Below are 15,180 nucleotides of genomic sequence, written 5' to 3'. Positions count from 1 at the left end.
TTATTAAGTATCGTTCAATCGAGAAATTGATGATCATAAAATTAAATTCAGACCACTATTTATTGTGTGGACTGTCCCACGCTGATATCATAGGAAATCCATATTGCTCCATTATGTGGTTTTCCAATGGCTATGATCCGAAATGTAGCTTTTAACTTGACTTTGTTTTAGGAGGATTTAACGATCGATTCAGAGATCTCAGCAGATTCGAATTGAATTTCCGTTTTCTACTTGAACAAAAGCGTTTCCTGGTCGAGATACCATTCATTAAAATTTTTGGATACTAGCGGCGGGTTCTACGTTACATATTTTTCTATAAGCCGTAGGCGCCCGAGTCTCCCATAGGAAGATAAGTTATGACGCTGCGCGCTCACGAAGAGAGCTGTTTTTATTTTCCCAGAGAAACTGAAACTTTCTTAAATTCACTGTTATTGCATACATAGTATAAGCCTACTTTTCCGTTGATCGGATGCTTCATATCTCCACTGTCAAATGGCTTTCTTCAAACCGTTAAGGTTTTCTACAATATATTTTAACCTCATTAGCTAAGATTGTTCAGCATTGTTTAATTTAAGAAACTGATGGTTTCCACAATCGCATGACCAAAAACTAAAATCAATCCTATATTAAGACATATTTATAATGCAGAATGTCCTTTAATGATGTCAGCAGAGGCGGCCCGAGCTCACATCACGACAAAAAAGCAAACGAGTGGTTCATGTATCACACCCGCAAGAAAATGAAAATGTTAGGAAGACAAGGAGTCAATTATCACGCAAAGATAGGTTACCGTTTAAAGAAAGAAATTTAGGTTGTACTGTGATCAATCTTGTGATGTAAACCAAACTTTTCAAATAGTGAACACTTAAGCTTGACGTTCGTCATCAAAAATAAAATAGCACTTTTAATTTTTCATGTTCAATAACATCATTAGTGATAAAAGTGTGACGTAAAACCCAAATACTGTGTACTTACTAATCGAGTGGTAGGAGCGCAGCGAGGTCCTTGTTTTATGACCGAGAGCCAAATATTTTCCCGTCCGGCCCAACCAAACTAAGTCAATAAGCAGTTTATCATATGACCACTAAATCTAAAAATTTCGACCCAAATGGGACGCAATAGACGGGCACACAAGCTCAAACTTTTTTATGTCTGTTTAAGCGCCAGAGTCTCGCATAAGAAGATAAGTCATGACGCTGCGCGCCCACGAAGAGAGATGTTTTAATTTTCTCAGGGCGACTGAAACTTTCTTAAATTCAATGCTATTGCATACATAGTATAAGCGTACTTTTCCGTTGATCGGATGCTTCATATCTCCACCGTTAAATGGCTTTCTTCAAACCGTTAAGGTTTTATATAATACATTTCAACCTCGATAGCTAAGATTGTTAAACGTTGTTAGGAGATGGGCTCCTGACATTGTTAAATTTGAAAAACTGATAGTCTCCACAATCACGTGATCAAAAACTAAAGTCAATCCTATATTAAAACACATCTATCATGCAGAATGTCCTTTACTGATGACAGCAGAGATGGCCAAAGCTCACATCTCGAAAAAAAGCAAACGGTTAATTCATGAAGGCGTCACGCGTTGTGTGACTCGGTGTTAGGTTACGAGAGTTGAACATGTTATAAAGAATAGTATAGGGAACGAAATATGGTCCATTTGAAATTATAAAAACCGAAATAGACTCTCTGTGGAGTAAACTGCCGATCGGTTTTCCATATCAGTTCATGAAAAGTTGATTATGTTGCACAGATAGCTTACCGTTTAAAGAAGCTTCAGTTCTACTGGTGTGGATCTTGTAATGAAATTACAATTTCGAAACGGATGAACACAGAAGCCTGACGTTTCCTATTAAAAAAAGAATGAAATAATTTATTTTTGCACGTTCAGTTCCATTATTGGTTATAAAGGTGTGACGTACAAAACCGAAATTCATTCGTGTGAGTTGGAACACTTCAATCTTCAGAGTAAATGCTAATTCGCTCTCCATATCTCCCTCCATTAATTCTCTCTGAGTATTCGAATTTTGACAGTCGCATGGAAACCGGGGATTTTAACTCTCACTATCTTCTGCAAGATTTTGTTAAAAGAGAATCATTAGTTCACGTCTCGTACATAACGAATCACTTTAGGAAAAAAAAGCATACCATTTTGATCTTTTTCTCAATCCTATTTGATAATTGATCAGTTCCCGATTCTCATTAATTTTGTTAAATACTTTTGATCACAATTTTCATTTTTCCTAATCACAAATTGGCAGTAACAGTGTTTGATAGAGGGTCTTAATAAGGTTAATCGTGAGCCGTAAAACGGCCCACAAATTAGCCGTTAGGGGTAAAAGAAATTTCTGGTGACAACAATGGAAAGAGTTAACCGTTAGACGTAAAAGCCATGCCAACACTCCCTCTTGATACTTAGAGGGGGCATCTAAGGCGTTCATTGGGAGATTTTACCCCCTATCCCACAATTCACGATAATAATACATACAAATTCAAATTTGACGCAGCTACCCCCCCCCCCCCCACCCCTCCTTTCACGACAAATTCTCAAATACGACGTGTTTGGTTTTGACCGTGTGACCCTCGAAAATGAGATTTCCCCGAATTTGGAGAAATCGGGTAAGGTTGACACCAATACTAAATTAGCCGGGAAGCAAGCTTGTCAAGCTTGCAATTGTTTATTATTTTTTGAAGACAAGGAAGAACCTCAGCCAAATATAATTTAATAATCGCTCGGTGTTAGTGGCCTCTAGTTGCACGTTTCATGCAATTGTCTGGGGAAAAGAGGGAAAAAATATTAAACAGCGCGAATTGTCGCTGGGAGTTTTCAGAGGAGTGCCTTGCAGATGCGTGGATCTTACAACGTAACTGTAGTCCAGTCCATTACCCCCACCTCTCTCCCCTCCCCTTCCATTACCCCCACCTCTCTCCCCTCCATATCCCAAAAGAAATATCAACTATTGATTATTACTGAAAGTCAAGCTGCTCTCTCTGATGTCATTTACTTGTTGCCATATTTCAGTCACTGGATCAGCGCTTTCAAATGTAGGACCAGTGATGTGGTTATTTTCGAGCAAATTACCCGATCCACTCCGTCCGAGTTAATGACAAGTTAATGATTACAATGGGTCAATTTTCTCGCACAGATAGCTTACTGTTTAAAGACAGAAGCTTTAGTTGTACTTTCGATCTCGCGATGCAAATCCAACTGGTCTAAAAGAGATGGACCCTGAAGCCTGACGTTTCGGTGAAACAGAGTAAGATGTTTCATCTTTGGATGCTAAAATCCACCATTAGTTAGAAATGTATAACGTGCCAGACCGAAATACAGTCACTCGGTATTCTTAGCAATTTTGACTTCGCTCGTGCAAATCACACCAGCTTGAAAATGAAAAGTTCACGAAGACAATGAGTCCATTATCACGCAAAGATAGCTTAACGTTTCGAGAAAGAAACTTACTCAAGTTGTACTGTGATAGATCATGTGATGAAAATCAAACATTTCAAAGGGGTAAACACTAAAGCCTGTCGTTCCCTATTCAAGAAATGACGCTTTTCATTTTCTGTGTTTAATTAAATCATGAGTAATAAATGTGTGACCTACCAAAATCGAAATACTGTGTACTTATTGATTGAGTGGTAGGGCCGGCCAGAAAAATATTTGGCTCGGGGTCATGACCTACGTACCGAGCGCAGTAAGGTCCTTGCTTCATGACCTAGAGCCAAATATTTTACCGTCCGGCCCACTAAATTCGGTCAATAAGCATTTTATCATATGACCACTAGCTGTTGAAAATTTCAACTTAAATAGGACGCAATAGACGGGCATACAAGCACGTATAAATTCTGTAATTAAAAGTTTTCCTTTTCATTTCGATTAGCCCAGATGGGGGAAAGGAACATTGTTAAACACACGTGATCTGGATGTCCAAAATACTGTGATAGCGGAAGTTCTGAAGGTTGGGAAAAGTCCCGGCTGTAATTCATTCATTTTGTTGTTACCATGAACAAGAAATAAGGATGCTCGATCCTAGGAAGTTTCATCACATATACGTTTTGAAGGCCGGAACAAAAAGGTTTTCGAGTTTCCTCACGTGATCAGTAAAACCGTAAGTTCTGTTTCGATTATAAAAAAACGAGATCAAAGTTACTTATACCCAACACTCTCAAACTAGAGTGAGTCAGTGAGCGAATGAAATGTACTGGTAATAGGACTGAATGGAGTCTGTAATCATACGATTTCTTTTATATCGCGTGACGAGATGAACGAACCAAAAAACTAGATCAAAGAAACTTATTTACGGCAGTGTCTACACAGAGTGACTCAGTGAGTGAGTTAACATTTGCACATCATAGTCCCTACCAGTTTCTACGGTTCGCTTACCTACGAGTTAACAAAGTTGATGTACTTCAGCACGGAAGCTGAGTCAGTCAAGTAGTAAACTTGATCTACTGTCATGTACAATTCTTCTCGAATAATTCTGGAGAGCCTCACGGAGATAACACTGGCTGTCAGTTCCAATCTTGGAATTGAAATTTCATTTATGAGACCTCATCTTGCTTTTCCCATGACAAATGCACAGTGAACTTGGTTGGTGACATCTTTCAAATGGAGGTAAATGACGGCTGGATATCATTGACGAGAAGTGTCTGAGAAGAGGCGTAGTTGTACTTCTTTAACTTCACTAAATCCCTTGAGCTTGAAACAGTGGACTACTTGCATTTCTTGCTGCTTTAGTAGATTATCTAGCCAGCACTTTCATTGCTTTTTGTCATCTTCCTCTAATGGGTCATCCCTGCTCAAACTCTTTCTACTGAGTGTTAGCAACAGCAATGTAGCCTTCATGACATATGGCGCGATGAATCCAAAAGGATTCAAGATGGGATAAACAGCTGACACAATCCCTCTTCGTGTCATTGGTCTCTGGTTCGTTAGCTGCAATATCTTCTCCAATACCTCCCATGCAAACTTGTCTTTCTCTGTGTTCCACTTGAGGCCAAGAGCACTATCTGTAGGAAGTCGTTCAAGCTATACGTTAACCACAGATTTGGCTCTTTCAGACTCCAGGATCGCAGCCAGCACTTCTCTATGATAACTATACCACTTCCTCAAGCGAAAACCGCCTTTCTCTAACAACCTGCGCAGTTAAATTGCTAAATTGACTGCTTTCTTTGTGGCACTTACATACATTTGTATCATCTTCATACATGCTGCGCTTCACAGGGTCGAAGCTAGCATGAGGAAAGACGAGGCAATTGCCTCGTCTCGATTTTGGTCCAAGATTGACTTTTCTGACCCCCTCCTGATTCAACTGAGGCGTCTTCCTAGGATAGAAGTTAGCAACGCTTGGTGAAGATGTAGCACCAAATAGATGTTTCACCATTCGATACTCTTGCATTTCCTTTGCCAGGTCCCTATTCGGCCACCATACAAATCTTTTAAGATTTAAGAGGTGTCACAATCTTTTGGGTCCACCATGAATTGGTGAGACATTGCTTCTATGTCACCAACTACTAGTGATAGTTATCCAAACTTTTCTGCACAATCATGAACCAGCCTCACCTTTGCCGGGCATTAAGGGATGCTTTACTGGGTAGTGAGGGAGGTACCACACTGGTTTACCCCTTGTGTTCAACTATTCTTCAAGAACTCTTTCTGCATGTCTTCTTTCTATGTAGTCGTCGTTGATCATAAAAAAAAACATCAAATTTAGTGTTAGCATATAAATTATTATTAAAAATGTTAGCCCAGTCAAGAAGTGCGAAATCATTGATTCATTTTTCTTCATCAAACTTGGAATAATCATTTTTATAATAGTGTAGAGTTTTATGATTTACCTTAACATTATCTACAATCAAAAGTTGGGGAAGATGATCTGGGTTCTTAGGACTAAGTTACCACTGGTAGTATTTGCAGCATAAATATTTGAAAATATATTATCGAGTAGGGTTGCAGATCTTTCAGTGATACGGGTTGGTTGTAAAATATAGGGAAGAAGAAAATAAGAGTTCAGCATCAGCGAGAAATCATTGGATTCCGGATGGCTTTCGCAGTTTAATAGGTTAATATTAAAGTCTGCCGTAAGGATGATATTCTTATTTTATCTTGATAACTGAGATAAAATTGACTCAAAATTTTCCTTAAACCTTACAGGATTGAAAGATGGGTGGAAATAGGCGCAACGATAAAAGATTTTTTTAGCTTTAGTGTTAATAATTTCAACCCAGATGGTTTCAAATCAGTTACACTCAGGTCAGTTGGTTTGAAGGTATTTGTTACTTTATCTATTAAGGAACGCTGGTGTAAGCAAAGATCACCCTGTGTAACAATGATAATAAACGTGCAAGTTTTACGCTTTTACTTCTTGTCAGGATCTCAATCCGTGGTCTTTACGTTTTATTTGCGCAGCGGTAATGCTCACACCTCTGTGAATAGGAAAGTTTCTTAAACATCCTTCTAAAAAACAAATGGAAAAAATGTCATGGCATTATGGCTTTTGAAATGAAATTTCTTAACAGCTAGATCCCACAAGAATCCATAAGGTGCTGTGCTTCTTGACTTTCCCCGCGGGCTTGAAATTTTCGCCACACAACTACTCCGATGAAAGCTGCGCATGAAAGCTCCTTCACAAGACACCTCTTCAAAAACAGAGCTCTTGGCTCTGCCATCATCTTGTTGTTGAGTTTGTATGGTGGGTCGTGCTGCCAGGGCAAAGTAACTTGAAAGTGTCCATGGACTTGCTGCAGAATCCCTTCCATGATCTAAAAGGCTCTCTTATCTTCGACTGGTGCACAAACTTTGGTCTGTACTTCTGTGTTTTCAAAGTCTGTATTCCATAGCCTTTCTAACTGCAGGTGTCATTCTTCATTGCGAATTTCGCATTCAGTTTTGCTGTCCAATTTTTTTTTTCAGTTTTGAAGTCTTTCTCATAAGTCAAGTTATCAGCGGATTCTTTTAAAGGAACTTGGTCTATAACATTATCATCTGATCGCTCATTAAATCTTCCACCTTTAATCATTAGACTAACACACACACTTTCATCTTCCGAGTTAGGAACGTCGTCTTGAACAAAAAGACCCTCTATGGTACGTGTGAAATTTGCTGAACAATTTGGGCTATCTTTTTGGCCCTCAACAGGACCAATTACAGTATTTCTTAAACTTTATCTGACCGCGACTGGTTTATCTTACCCGGTTTTTCATCAGCTATAACAACTAAGTAACTTACTTGAATTCAATATGATCATACATGTATGTGACCCATCACGGGATTTCAGGGAAGAAGGTGAACGCACGCTCGCGGTACACTAGCACGCTAAAACAAAAGAACGTGCCTTTAACACGTTAGCTGCGTGTAAGTTACTTGTCTCATTAACTTCGCAGCCATTGTCTTGCTTCGCACGGTAGAAACAATGAAACGTGTTAAGATCTTGCTCGCAACTTTGCACGATATAACACGGGTGACCGTGCCAATTTTATAACACACCTCTTAGCTCGTAAGATGCCAAGATCAGTGTACAGTAAATAATACGCGGCTTCGCTCGGAAAGCTTAGTTTTGCGCCGGCTAACTTGCGGTCAGTTATTTATTTTAAAAATGCCGGTTTGCATAGAGTGACGAATAGCGACCGCGTAGGGGACATGGAGCCGGAATATGTTGCTAAAGTATTCACAAAGATTCAGTACTGGGCTTATTAACTTCGTGAAGCGATAAGGATTTATATTTTAAAAGATTAGAGTTGAGTTTTAACAAAGTAATTCATGTGTCCAAACTGAGCTCCTCTGAACCTTGTGAAAAACTTCGTGCTCACTGAATTCCTTGTGAAAATCTTGAGGGAAAGAGCCGTGATTTGCCGTGAATGTATCCTTTTTTATTACAACTTTCGGATAGGACAGAAGATCTTCTTCATATTCGCTTATATTCGGTGAGTAATATACTTTACAAACACCATTTTCACAATAATTTATTAAGAAGCTGACAAACACAAGTAACAAAGTAAGCCGGGTTTTACAAGATAAGCTCGTGTGATAAGACACAAAGGAACTTAGCGTGTTAAAAAAAAAAAGCAAAAAAAAAAAAAGCGTGCCATAGAAAGGAAGCTCTACTGTGTTAGCCAGATATGAACAATGGCTACAACATGCTTTTCAAAATCAATTGTTTTTATGCGCATATCTGCGCGATAAGTGTGTCATGCCGTTAGCGTGCGAGTGTGTTATAACGTGCCGTGTACGTGCGTTCACCTAATTCCCTGACACCCTGTGGAGGGTCACGTATACGTACCGGTAATAGAACTGAGAAGAGTCTGTAATCATACCATTGATGTCAAAGTCGGACGACTGCGCAGCGGGAGTCCGATTTGTTTATCGCCAGTATGATTACAGACTGAACTGGACGACACAAAGTCTTATTACCAATCAATCATAAAAATGACAATTTCCGATAAAAGAAGAACATCCAAGTTATGAAAAAAATTAAAACATTTGCATTAATTTTCGTGATTTGCCGTGAATGTTTCCTTTTTTATTACAACTTTCGGATAGGACAGAAGATCTTCTTCATATTCGCTTATATTCGGTGAGTAATATACTTTACAAACACCATTTTCACAATAATTTATTAAGAAGCTGACAAACACAAGTAACAAAGTAAGCCGGGTTTTACAAGATAAGCTAGTGTGATAAGACACAAAGGAACTTAGCATGTTAAAAAAAAAGGCAAAAAAAAAAAAAAGAGCGTGTCATAGAAGGAAAGCTCTACTGCGTTAGCCAGATATGAACAATAGCTACAACTTGCTTTTCAAAATCAATTGTTCTTATGCGCATATCTGCGCGATAAGTGTGTCATGCCGTTAGCGTGCGAGTGTGTTATAACGTGCCGTGTACGTGCGTTCACCTAATTCCCTGACACCCTGTGGAGGGTCACGTATACGTACCGGTAATAGAACTGAGAAGAGTCTGTAATCATACCATTGATGTCAAAGTCGGACGACTGCGCAGCGGGAGTCCGATTTGTTTATCGCGAGTATGATTACAGACTGAACTGGACGACACAAAGTCTTATTACCAATCAATCATAAAAATGACAATTTCCGATAAAAGAAGAACATCCAGGTTATGAAAGAAAAGTAAAACATTTGCATTAAAAGACTGACAAAGGAGGCGTAAATTGTTTAACTGTTTGATAGTTTGATTGACTCATTGACCTGTTTGATAACAAACTTTTTGGATAAAAACTGCAGAAAATGATGGTTTTGACAATTATACTATTAATTTTTTTTTAAAAAGCAAATCTACTTACTCCGCTGCTGATGTCATAGGATAAGATTTCGTGGTTTTCCAGTGGTCGTAATTTGCACTAATAATTAACTTAACCTCTTCTTGTTAAAGCGTCAAAGTCTTGCGTAAGAAGATAAGTCCGCGTATGACGCTGAAAGTTTACGAAGAAAGGTAATGTATTTTCTGTGGGGAACAGAACGTTACTGGACTGATTTCTTATGATCTTGTCCATAATCTTTTTTTTTTTGTTTTTTTTAGTCGTCATGTCCTGTGACTATTAAGCCATGTTATGTTGTGCAAAAATCGCCACCGAATGAAATGAATTTGCTACAAAGCCGGAGTTCGTCAAACCTCTGAGGCCTCACAATATTTTCAAATATTCCATGTCATATTGTGGAATGTCAAGAAATCTTCCAAAGAGTTGTTGTAAAAGGTTATCTCTCTTGTTAGCCTAAAAACTTGAAAGCTTAAAACTTGAATGCATGTAGCTTGATCCCAAGACGCTTTATTGTAAATACGTTCTGACGGCCGGTAAAAATGCAGATAGAAAACGAAGCATTACATTTATACAGCAGACCACTCTTTACTGGTTTCTTTGCGGAATACTGGCAACACAACATCATTGATTCCTCAAGATTATCAAATGCTCTAATGAAGGGCTAACGCTCGAAACGTCACCTTCAGAAACTCATTATGATGGCCAATTTACATCGTCAACTCAGTTGGTAAAGCCAAATAGTTTTGTAATACCCCACCAAAGTTTCTTTAAAAACTTACCCCGTTGATTAATGTTGTTTATAAAAACTATGCATAAGAAAAATTCCCATTGCAAAAGTTAAGATATATGCTGTCAGTTTTGTTTATCTTTGTCCTGAAACTTTAAAGTCATATAATGTTCTGCAAAAATCACAACTTGAGTAAAATGAAAGGAGACAAACTTATTTATCTTCACTTATTTTTCTGTTTTAAGGGGATATTGTGAATTCTAACACTTTCAGCTTGTTACAAATAGTTTCCGGGTGTAATCGACCCAGCCCGTTTTTGTAACTTAACATGTGTGTTCCTGCTTGTAGTGACTCGTTATTAATCCAGATTATCGACTCATTTAGTAATGTGTTACTAAAATAATGTTTCCCTGATCACAGGAAAGGATTGCAATGGAAACCTAACAGCAGAAGCCATGACACCTTTCATGAGCATCGCCTTATTTGTTGCCCTGTTCTTGCTCAACTCAGATCGCATTCAGAAAGCCATCGAGATATGCAGCGAATGTTTGATTTTGCTAAATAGCCCCGATCAAAACAGCAAAGACCAATTTGTTTCAGTACTGCTACAATTTTACAGCGACATCTATACCGTTCTTTTCAGCGCTTATCGTCATATCTCTGACGACATAAGTGCGGAAAGATACGGGAGGAAACTGTTTGACTTAAACATCGAGTCTGGAATTATGCTTTATAAACTTGGTGAAAACCTAAAAGCGAAGGAATATGTTGAGAGGGCCCTTGCCATAACAACAGAAATTGGCGACAGAAGCGGAGAAGCATCCTGTTACGGAAACCTTGGAGTCTTGCTTCAGTCGCACGGGGAATGCGACAAGGCTAAAGAGTATCTCCAAAAAGCACTTGTCATCAGAACTGAAATTGGCGACAGAGAAGGGGAGGCAACTGACTACGGAAACCTAGGTGCTGTGTTTGATTCGCTTGGCCAATACGACAAGGCTAAAGAGTATCTCCAAAAAGCGCTTGTCATCACAACTGAAATTGGCGACAAAGAAGGGGAAGCATCATGTTATGAAAACCTAGGTACTGTGTTTCTGTCGCTTGGCCAATACGACAAGGCTAAAGATTATCACCAAAAAGCGCTTGTCATCACAACTGAAATTGGCAACAGAAAAAGGGAAGCATCATGTTATGAAAACCTAGGTGCTGTGTTTCAGTCGCTTGGCCAGTACGACAAGGCTAAAGAGTATCTCCAAAAAGCGGTTGTCATCAGAACTGAAATTGGCGACAAAGAAGGGGAAGCATATTGTTATGGAAATCTAGGTACTGTGTTAACGTCGCTTGGCCAATACGACAAGGCTAAAGAGTATCACCAAAAAGCGCTTGTCATCAGAACTGAAATTGGCGACAGAAAAGGGGAAGCATCATGTTGTGAAAACCTAGGTACTGTATTTTATTCGCTTGACCAATACGACAAGGCTAAGGAGTATCACCAAAAAGCGCTTGTCATCAGAACTGAAACTGGCGACAGAAAAAGGGAAGCATCATGTTATGGAAACCTAGGTGTTGTGTTTCAGTCGCTTGGCCAATACGACAAGGCTAAAGAGTATCACCAAAAAGCGCTTGTCATCACAACTGAAATTGGCGACAAAGAAGGGGAAGCATCATGTTATGGAAACCTAGGTACTGTGTTTCTGTCGCTTGGCCAATACGACAAGGCTAAAGAGTATCTCCAAAAGGCGCTTGTCATCACAACTGAAATTGGCGACAGAAAAGGGGAAGCATCATGTTATGGAAACCTAGGTACTGTGTTTTCTTCGCTTGGCCAATACGACAAGGTTAAAGAGTATCTCCAAAAAGCGCTTGTCATCACAACTGAAATTGGCGACAGAAAAGGGGAAGCACTATGTTATAGAAACCTAGGTACTGTGTTTTATTCGCTTGGCCAATACGACAAGGCCAAAGAGTATCTCCAAAAAGCGCTTGTCATTACAACTGAAATTGGCGACAGAAGAGTGGAAGCATCATGTTATGAAACCCTAGGTACTGTGTTTTCTTCGCTTGGCCAATACGACAAGGCTAAAGAGTATCACCAAAAAGCGCTTGTCATCACAACTGAAATTGGCGAGAAAAGAGAGGAAGCATCCTGTTATGGAAACCTAGGTGCTGTGTTTCAGTCGCTTGGCCAATACGACAAGGCTAAAGAGTATCACCAAAAAGCGCTTGTCATCACAACTGAAATTGGCCACAAAGAAGGGGAAGCATCATGTTATGAAAACCTAGGTGCTGTGTTTCTGTCGCTTGGCCAATACGACAAGGCTAAAGAGTATCTCCAAAAAGCGCTTGTCATCACAACTGAAATTGGCAACAGAAAAGGGGAGGCATCTGACTACGGAAACCTAGGTAGCGTGTTTTGTTCGCTTGGCCAGTACGACAAGGCTAAAGAGTATCTCCAAAAAGCGGTTGTCATCAGAACTGAAATTGGCGACAGAAAAGGGGAAGCATCATGTTATGGAAACCTAGGTGCTATGTTTGAGTCGCTTGGCCAATACGACAAGGCTAAAGAGTATCTCCAAAAAGCGCTTGTCATCACAACTGAAATTGGCCACAGAAAAGGGGAGGCAAATGCCTACGGAAACCTGGGTAGTTTGTTTTCTTCGCTTGGCCAGTACGACAAGGCTAAAGAGTATCACCAAAAAGCGCTTGTCATCAGAACTGAAATTGGCGACAGAAAAGGGGAAGCATCATGTTATGGAAACCTAGGTGTTGTGTTTAAGTCGCTTGGCCAATACGACAAGGCTAAAGAGTATCTCCAAAAAGCGCTTGTCATCAGAACTGAAATTGGCGACAGAAAAGGGGAAGCATCATGTTATGGAAGCCTAGGGTGTGTGTTTACGTTGTTTGGCCAATACGATAAGGCAAAACAGTATCATCAAAAAGGGCTTGTCATCACAACTGAAATTGGTGATAAGAAAGGGAAAGCAGCACATCTTACAAACCTTGGAGCAGTGTCTAAAACTGTTGGTGATTATGAAGCTTCGGAAGTATTTTTTAAGAAAGCTTTATACATATCCAGAGATATTGGAGATGGAAGACAAGAGTTCGAAATCCTTCGAGGCTACGCCATTTTGTATTTATCTCAAAATAAAATCAAAGACTCTCTATCGTGTCTTCATCTGTGCATTGAAAAGTATGAGGAGCTGAGATATTTTTTGGGCGCCAATGATGAGTTCAAAACATTATTGCTGGAGCACTCAGGAATATTTCCCTACAAGCTGCTTTGTACTTTGCTCTGTGACACCGGAAATGCTCGGGATGCTCTCTATGTCGAGGAGTTGGGTCGAGCTAGAGGCCTATCAGACTTAATGGCAGAGAAGTACTCGGTTGAAACGCATATCTTTGCTAATCCACAATCTTGGTATGGCATTGAGAACATTTTAAGAAAGAAAAATAACTGTACTTGTCTGTACATTTCTTATTTTCGGCAACGTTTGCATTTGTGGATCTTGAACACAAGTGGAGTCCTTCACCATAGAAGAATATCAGTAGAAGAGAATCTAGTTCAGGCTGGGTTGCCCAAAGATTTGTCTTTGAGTCAATTTTTGGATGACAATTTCCGGGGTCTTGGTATTTTGCCTACTAAAGATTGTGAAGATCGGTCTTTAAATACGATTAACGTGCAACCTCTCTCCCCCACACAAAAGAGCTCAGCAAGATTGCGACTCGTCGAGGAGGACGAGGACGAGGACGAGGACGAGGACGAGGACGAGGACGAGGACGAGGACGAGGACAAGGAAGTCATTTCAAGTCTATCTTTGTGTTACAAAATTTTTATCGCTCCCGTTTATGATTTGCTGGAGGAGCCTGAAGTCATCATCGTTCCTGACCGCAGTTTGTACAAAGTTCCATTCGCTGCACTGAGTGAAAAGGAGGGAGCAGAATTCCTCTCGGAGACTCATAAGATCCGTGTCATTCCTTCCTTGACAACACTCAAGATTATTCAAGATAGTCCAGAGGGCTATCACAGCAACACTGGTGCCTTGATAATAGGCAATCCCAAGGTTGATGGGCTGCCGTCATTGCCATGTGCAAGAGCGGAAGCGGAGATGGTTGGACGACTGATGCGTGTTCCGCCTCTGCTAGAAGAGAAAGCAACGAAGCAGGCGGTGCTTGAGCGGATAGGTTCAGTGAGCCTGATACATTTTGCTGCCCATGGCAACGCCCAAAGAGGAGAAATTGCCCTCTCCCCCATTCCTATTCCCAACAGTCAAAATTCTATCCCACCACGCGAAGCTTACATGTTGACGATGGCTGATGTCTCGCGAGTGAAAGTTAGAGCTAAACTGGTGGTTCTTAGCTGCTGTCACAGTGGAAGAGGTGAGATAACAGCCGAGGGAGTGATAGGAATTGCCCGTGCGTTCTTAGGATCTGGTGCTCGCTCGGTGTTAGCTGCGCTGTGGGCCATTCCAGACTTAGCAACGGAGCAGCTGATGAATCGGTTCTACAAACACCTTGTTGAAGGAGAAAGTGCCAGTGAATCCCTTCATCAAGCCATGAAGTGGATGAGAAAAAACGGCTCGAGAAAAATGTCTGAGTGGGCTTCGTTTACGCTGATTGGAGATGATGTGAGGCTCGAGTTTGACCCTGAAGCAGAGGTAAGACTCGGTCAGAACAGGTATTTCATAAATGAAAGCTAAATTAGATGTGAAGGTGGCTTTGACTTACTGGTCGCTGACTGTCGGCGGGAATCCTTTGTCACCATGAATGCCAAAGCTACTTTTATACCATTTTTTTTTTGGTTTCTTTCAAATAGTAACAATTGATTCTCCCAATTAGATGCAAAATATATAATCTAGAAAGCGCCTTTCTGCCGATCACATACAAGTACACATTTGCCTACATATTGCGCCTGGTATAACTGTTTATTTATAATTGTTTTTCTTCTTTACGTTTGTTGTAGGAAAGAGGATGAGAATATCTCGAAGGAAACAGACCTTAGAGACTTTTAAATGGATGAACACATAGAACGAGTTAAGAAAATACTCTATCAGTTATTTTTATTGTGTAATTAAAGAATGGGCAATCTTCAATTAAGCATATTAATTATAATATTTTTTGCGTTTTCTTTTCCGATCTTCTCAGAAGGAGGTATTGGTTACGTATTCGAGAGAGATTTTA

The 15,180-nt window shown here is 40.0% G+C and overlaps 1 protein-coding gene across 1 annotated transcript; it reads left to right on the top strand.

Moving 5' to 3' along the window:
- The first annotated feature begins 9,425 nt into the window (after positions 1-9,425).
- On the top strand, positions 9,426-15,180 carry LOC136283687 (tetratricopeptide repeat protein 28-like). Its single transcript, XM_066172887.1, has 5 exons — positions 9,426-9,451; positions 10,649-10,943; positions 10,995-12,888; positions 13,009-14,657; positions 14,963-15,180. The coding sequence occupies exons 1-5, from the start codon at positions 9,426-9,428 to the stop codon at positions 14,972-14,974; spliced, it is 3,876 nt and encodes a 1,291-aa protein (XP_066028984.1). The 3' UTR covers positions 14,975-15,180.

This window comes from Pocillopora verrucosa, chromosome 10, assembly GCF_036669915.1.
Source record: "Pocillopora verrucosa isolate sample1 chromosome 10, ASM3666991v2, whole genome shotgun sequence".
Classification (NCBI taxonomy): Eukaryota; Metazoa; Cnidaria; class Anthozoa; order Scleractinia; family Pocilloporidae; genus Pocillopora; species Pocillopora verrucosa.
This window is presented reverse-complemented; position numbering and strand designations above follow the sequence as displayed.